The sequence below is a fragment of the Penaeus vannamei genome, chromosome 31 (genome assembly GCF_042767895.1).
Source record: "Penaeus vannamei isolate JL-2024 chromosome 31, ASM4276789v1, whole genome shotgun sequence".
Lineage (NCBI taxonomy): Eukaryota > Metazoa > Arthropoda > Malacostraca > Decapoda > Penaeidae > Penaeus > Penaeus vannamei.
The window spans coordinates 1,323,979-1,330,589 of NC_091579.1; the positions used below are offsets into that span (position 1 = coordinate 1,323,979).

Consider the following 6,611-nt stretch of genomic DNA (forward strand, 5'->3'; position numbering starts at 1 on the left):
CGCAATTCCCAAATACGCCCACGACCATCGCTCAATATATAGGGCAGCGCGAGGGGGGGGGGGGCGAGGGCGTCGCTTTAAGGCCAGAACAACAACAGAAAAGGGAAAAGAAAACCGCGGCGCCGTTCATCGAGAGGTCGCTGACACACTTGCTTTGTTTACGTCTACCGCGGCGCCAAAAGTATAGACGCCAGACCCTTGACCCTGAGAAGCGCGGCAGGAAAAACACGAGATGGGATCTGATCCCTTGATCGCACGGGATTCGACCCGAATCTGCGGGATCATTCACGCTTATTCTACTGAAGTGCCTATGGTGTGTTGTTCTTTGGTAATTCAAAGAGTTATTTGAAGAGTTATGTGAATGTTTATATGTATATGTATCTCTCTCTCTCTCTCTGTCTGTCTGTCTGTCTGTCTGTCTGTCTGTCTCTCTCTCTCTCTCTCTCTCTCTCTCTCTATATATATATATATATATATATATATATATATATATATAAATATATATATATATATATATATATATATATATATATATATATATATATATATATATATATATATATATATATATATAGCTATATATATATATATATATATATATATATATATATATATATATATATATATATATATATATATATATATATATGCGCATATGTATATTATATTATATTATATTATAAAGATAGCCCAATCTTCCAAGACTGCTTGTTGCACCTTAATCCAACTAAGCTGTCAAGTAAGTAATATTATGTCCCATTCCACCACGTCATATGTTCACTTAATGAAATGTGGCGGTAAGTGTCCGTAGATTTCTGCACCGAACCAAAATATAGATATACGGCCGGTTTGTTAAAATTGTGCCAGGCCCGACCCAAAGAATTTTCATAAATACAGACGCAGAAATAAAGGCATATATGTCTATTTATCTGATATACATTTAACTATCTATTTGCCCGGTTGACATGCATGTCTAGACTGATAAATATGCATTTATTTCATTATTTAAGCATGTCAAGTATACGAATATTCTATGGGTCGGGCCTGGCACAACTCTAACGAACCGGCCGATAATGCCTAGAGTTCACAGGAATTTCCTGCAGAAATATCCTTCTAGATTTCCTGGTAAAATGGATAAGGATTATCAGTTTCTGTACAGATTATTGTTTTCATAAGGATTACGCTATCAAGCTAACATCGCTATGATACTTAATCATTTTACGGTTATCGAAGCTACTTAAAGGTTATCAAGAACGAGGCTAATTTTAGGCGCTTGTTATCTAATCCTGAAAGTGAGTCTTGGCGAAAATCTACTCGTTTGGTCCCTTAGGGTACGGAAGGGATCGTTGCTAATTTATTGCAGTGGTTTTATTGCAAATGAAAAGGAGTTTTAAGGGATTGGAGGACGGGTTCAACCGAATGGAACAACGGCCGTGGTGGTGAGAATGGTGTGATTGTGGTGAAGTGGAGGTGACGAGGAGGGTTCTGACGTAGTGTTAAAGATGGTGTGATTGTGGTGAAGTGGAGGTGATGAGGAGGGTTCTGACGTGGTGATGAGAATGGTGTGATTGTGGTGAAGTGGAGGTGATGAGGAGGGTTGTGACGTGGTGGTGAGATTGGTGTGATTGTGGTGAAGTGGAGGTGATGACGAGGGTTGTGACGTGGTGGTGAGGATGGTGTGATTGTGGTGAAGTGGAGGTGATGAGGAGGGTTCTGATGTGGTGGTGAGAATAGTGTGATTGTGGTGAAGTGGAGGTGATGGGGATGGTGGTGAGGATGGTGTGATTGTGGTGAAGTGGAGGTGATGAGGAGGGTTGTGACGTGGTGGTGAGGATGGTGTGATTGTGGTGAAGTGGAGGTGATGAGGAGGGTTGTGACGTGGTGGTGAGGATGGTGTGATTGTGGTGAATTGGGGGTGATGAGGAGGGTTGTGACGTGGTGGTGAGGATGGTGTGATTGTGGTGAAGTGGAGGTGATGGGGAGGGTTGTGACGTGGTGGTGAGAATGGTGTGACTGTGGTGATGAGGAGGGTTGTGACGAGGTGGCAAGGATGGTGTGACTGTGGTGATGAGGAGGGTTGTGACGTAGTGGTAAAGATGGTGTGATTGTGGTGGAGTGGAGGTGATGAGGAGGGATTTGACGTGGTGGTAAGGATGGTGTGATTGTGGTGAAGTGGGGGTGATGACGAGGGATTTGACGTGGTGGTGAGGATGGTGTGATTGTGGTGAAGTGGAGGTGTTGAGGAGGGTGGTGACGTGGTGGTGAGGATGGTGTGATTGTGGTGAAGTGGAGGGGATGAGGAGGGTTGTGACGTGGTGGTGAGAATGGTGTGATTGTGGTGAAGTGGAGGTGATGAGGAGGGTTGGGACGTGGTGGGGAGAATGGTGTGATTGTGGTGAAGTGGAGGTCATGAGGAGGGTTGTGACGTGGTGGTGAGGATGGTGTGGTTGTGGTGAAGTGGAGGTGACGAGGAGGGTTGTGACGTGGTGGTGAGGATGGTGTGATTGTGGTGAAGTGGAGGTGATGAGGAGGGATTTGACGTGGTGGTAAGGATGGTGTGATTGTGGTGAAGTGGAGGTGATGAGGAGGGTTGTGACGTGGTGGTGAGGATGGTGTGATTGTGGTGAAGTGGAGGTGATGACGAGGGTTGTGACCTGGTGGTGAGAATGGTGTGATTGTGGTGAAGTGGAGGTGATGAGGGATTTGACGTGGTGGTGAGGATGGTGTGATTGTGGTGAAGTGGAGGTGATGACGAGGGTTGTGACGTGGTGGTAAGGATGGTGTGATTGTGGTGAAGTGGAGGTGATGAGGAGGGTGGTGACGTGGTGGTAAAGATGGTGTGATTGTGGTGGAGTGGAGGTGATGATGAGGGTTCTGATGTGGTGGTGAGGATGGTGTGATTGTGGTGAAGTGGAGGTGTTGAGGAGGGTGGTGACGTGGTGGTGAGGATGGTGTGATTGTGGTGAAGTGGAGGTGATGACGAGGGATTTGACGTGGTGGTGAGGATGGTGTGATTGTGGTGAAGTGGAGGTGATGACGAGGGTTGTGACGTAGTGGTGAGGATGGTGTGATTGTGGTGAAGTGGAGGTGATGAGGAGGGTTGTGATGTGGTGGTGTGGATGGTGTGATTGTGGTGATGTGGAGGTGATGACGTGGTTGTGTGGATGGTGTGATTGTGGTGAAGTGGAGGTGATGAGGAGGGTTGTGACGTGGTGGTGTGGATGGTGTGATTGTGGTGAAGTGGAGGTGATGACGAGGGTTGTGACGTGGTGGTGAGGATGGTGTGATTGTGGTGAAGTGGAGGTGATGACGTGGTGGTGAGGATGGTGTTGATGTGGTGAAGAGGTGATGAGGAGGGTTGTGACGTGGTGGTGAGGATGGTGTGATTGTGGTGAAGTGGCGGTGATGAGGAGGGTTGTGACGTGGTGGTAAGGATGGTGTGATTGTGGTGAAGTGGAGGTGATGACGAGGGTTGTGACGTGGTGGTGAGGATGGTGTGATTGTGGTGAAGTGGAGGTGATGACGTGGTGGTGAGGATGGTGTGATTGTGGCGAAGTGGAGGTGATGAGGAGGGTTGTGACGTGGTGGTAAGGATGGTGTGATTGTGGTGAAGTGGAGGTGATGAGGAGGGTTGTGACGTGGTGGTGAGGATGGTGTGATTGTGGTGAAGTGGAGGTGATGAGGGTTGTGACGTGGTGGTAAGGATGGTGTGACTGTGGTGATGAGGAGGGTTGTGACGTAGTGGTGAGAATGGTGTGATTGTGGTGAAGTGGAGGTGATGAGGGATTTGACGTGGTGGTGAGGATGGTGTGATTGTGGTGAAGTGGAGGTGATGTGGAGGGATTTGACGTGGTGGTGAGGATGGTGTGGTTGTGGTGAAGTGGAGGTGATGAGGAGGGTTCTGATGTGGTGGTGAGAATAGTGTGATTGTGGTGAAGTGGAGGTGACGTGGTGGTGAAGATGGTGTGATTGTGGTGAAGTGGAGGTGATGAGGAGGGTTGTGACGTAGTGGTAAAGATGGTGTGATTGTGGTGGAGTGGAGGTGATGAGGAGGGTGGTGACGTGGTGGTGAGAATGGTGTAATTGTAGAGAAGTGGAGGTGATGAGGAGGTTTGCGACGTGGTGGTGAGGATGGTGTGATTGTGGTGAAGTGGAGGTGATAAGGGATTTGACGTGGTGGTGAGAATGGTGTGATTGTGGTGAAGTGGGGGTGATGAGGAGGGTTGTGACGTGGTGGTGAGGATGGTGTGATTGTGGTGAAGTGGAGGTGATGAGGAGGGTTGTGACGTGGTGGTGAGAATAGTGTGGTTGTGGTGAAGTGCAGGTGATGAGGAGGGTTGTGACGTGGTGGTGAGAATGGTGTGATTGTGGTGAAGTGGAGGTGATGAGGAGGGTTGTGACGAGGTGGTGAGGATGGTGTGATTGTGGTGAAGTGGAGGTGATGAGGAGGGTTCTGACGTGGTGGTGAGGATGGTATGATTGTGGTGAAGCGGAGGTGATGAGGAGGGTTGTGACGTGGTGGTGAGGATGGTGTGATTGTGGTGAAGTGGAGGTGATGAGGAGGGTGGTGACGTGGTGGTGAGAATGGTGTGATTGTGGTGAAGTGGAGGTGATGACGAGGGTTGTGACGTGGTGGTGAGAATGGTGTGATTGTGGTGAAGTGGAGGTTATGCGGAGGGTTGTGACGTGGTGGTGAGGATGGTGTGATTGTGGTGAAGTGGAGGTGATGACGAGGGTTGTGACGAGGTGGTGAGAATGGTGTGATTGTGGTGAAGTGGAGGTTATGAGGAGGGTTGTGACGTGGTGGTAAAGATGGTGTGATTGTGGTGAAGTGGAGGTGATGACGAGGGTTGTGACGTGGTGGTGAGGATGGTGTGGTTGTGGTGAAGTGGAGGTGACGAGGAGGGTTGTGACGTGGTGGTAAAGATGGTGTGATTGTGGTGAAGTGGAGGTGATGACGAGGGTTGTGACGTGGTGGTGAGGATGGTGTGGTTGTGGTGAAGTGGAGGTGATGAGGAGGGATTTGACGTGGTGGTGAGGATGGTGTGATTGTGGTGAAGGGTTGATGAGGAGGGTTCTGACGTGGTGGTGAGAATGGTGTGATTGTGGTGAAGTGGAGGTGATGAGGAGGGTTGTGACGTGGTGGTGAGGATGGTGTGATTGTGGTGAAGTGGAGGTGATGAGGAGGGTTGTGACGAGGTGGCAAGGATGGTGTGATTGTGGTGAAGTGGAGGTGATGACGAGGGTTGTGATGATGATGACTAGTAAGGATGATGATGATGATGATGATTTTCACTTTGATGACGATGATGATGATAGTGATCACAAGATGTTGATCACAGTTATATTAATGTTTATAACGATGTTTAAATACCGATAGCTAGAACCAATATTCTAATATCTCAAATATCGATTCTAAACACCCCAAAATATATACCACGCTTCTACACATACACACATACACACAACTCTACACAACGAACCATACAAGACACCATAAAAACACACAAACTCTGAATAACCATTGACCCGCACCATCATGTCACCCTTCTCCAACCCCACCCCCACCCCCACCCCCCCACCCCCCTACCGTTTCAATCACGTCACAAAACGGAGGAGGAGAGGGAAGGGGGGGTAGAGGGAAGGGGAGGGAGGAGGGGGTGACTTTTATATTCTTGTTAATAATGGACACAGCGGTTCCTTTTGTGGTGATTGCTCCCCCACTGTTCTGTGATGAGGTCATTATCTGCCTGAGAGAGGAGAGGAGGCGAGGAGGAGGAGGAGGAGAGGGAGGAGAGAGAGGGGGGAAGGAGGAGATGGGAAAGAGAGGGGGGGAAGGAGAAGAGGGGAGAGAGGGGGAGGAGGGAGAGGAGGAGGTGGAGAGGGAGGGGGAAGGAGAAGAGGGGAGAGGAGGAGGAGGAGAAGAGGTGATAGGAGGAGGAGGAGAGAGAGGGGAGAGGAGGAGAAGAGGGAGAGAGAGAGGGGGAAGGAGAAGAGGAGGAGAGAGAGAAGAGGGGGGAAGGAGAAGAGGAGAGAGGAGGAGGAGAGAGAGGGGGAAGGAGAAGAAGGGAGAGGAGGAGGAGAAAGAGGGGGGAAGCAGAAGAGGAGGAGGAGAGAGAGGAGAAAGCGAAGAGGGGAAAGGAAAAAAAAGAGATATGCGAGAGGAAGAGAGGCTACAGGAAATGGAAAAAGAGGATAGCTAAGCGGAAGGGAGGGGAGAAGGAACAAGAAGAAATGAGATAGACAGGAGAATAAAAGACGATATGAGATGAGAAGAAAGGAAGAGAGAGGACAGAAAAGAAGAAGAAAAAATATAGGAGAAAGGAAGGGAGGGGAGAGAGAGGGAAGAAAGAAAGGATTTAAGCGATAAGGAGAAAGGGAAGAGGCGAGAGAAAAGGAATGAGAGGAGAAAGGAAGAGAGGGGAAGAGCGAAAGAGAAAGTCCAATAATAACAATAATAAAACAATAATGCAATAACAGAAAAGTGATAATATTGATAATGATATTTAAAAAAGAACAATCATGATAATACTAATAAAAATGATGATTATGATTATGATTATGATGATATTAATACAAATACAAATAATAATAATGATAATATAACAGTA

At 48.0% G+C, this 6,611-nt stretch overlaps 2 protein-coding genes across 2 annotated transcripts; both read right to left on the reverse strand.

Annotated features, from left to right (window-relative positions):
* Positions 1–126: 126 nt before the first annotated feature.
* On the reverse strand, positions 127–2,411 carry LOC138867729 (LIM domain-containing protein A-like). Its single transcript, XM_070144315.1, has 4 exons — positions 2,015–2,411; positions 1,491–1,713; positions 1,065–1,122; positions 127–273 (listed from the first exon to the last, which is right to left on the reverse strand). The coding sequence occupies exons 1-4, from the start codon at positions 2,409–2,411 to the stop codon at positions 127–129; spliced, it is 825 nt and encodes a 274-aa protein (XP_070000416.1).
* Positions 2,408–5,538, reverse strand: LOC138867730 (uncharacterized). The gene is made up of 2 exons (XM_070144316.1): positions 5,484–5,538; positions 2,408–5,295 (listed from the first exon to the last, which is right to left on the reverse strand). The coding sequence occupies exons 1-2, from the start codon at positions 5,536–5,538 to the stop codon at positions 2,408–2,410; spliced, it is 2,943 nt and encodes a 980-aa protein (XP_070000417.1).
* Positions 5,539–6,611: the final 1,073 nt, after the last annotated feature.

Excerpts from the sequence above, each read along its gene's own strand:
- LOC138867730 (XM_070144316.1), bottom strand. The coding sequence starts at position 5,538 with ATGGTGCGGGTCAATGGTTATTCAGAGTTTGTGTGTTTTTATGGTGTC. Across the intron at positions 5,296-5,483 it reads TTTTTATGGTGTCTTGTATG|TGAAAATCATCATCATCATC; the intron begins GTTCGTTGTGTA and ends TCGTCATCAAAG.
- LOC138867729 (XM_070144315.1), bottom strand. The coding sequence starts at position 2,411 with ATGACCTCCACTTCACCACAATCACACCATTCTCCCCACCACGTCCCA. Across the intron at positions 1,714-2,014 it reads CAACCCTCCTCATCACCACA|AACCCTCCTCATCACCTCCA; the intron begins GTCACACCATTC and ends CCACCACATCAG. Across the intron at positions 1,123-1,490 it reads CACACCATCTTTAACACTAC|GAAATCTAGAAGGATATTTC; the intron begins GTCAGAACCCTC and ends CCATTTTACCAG.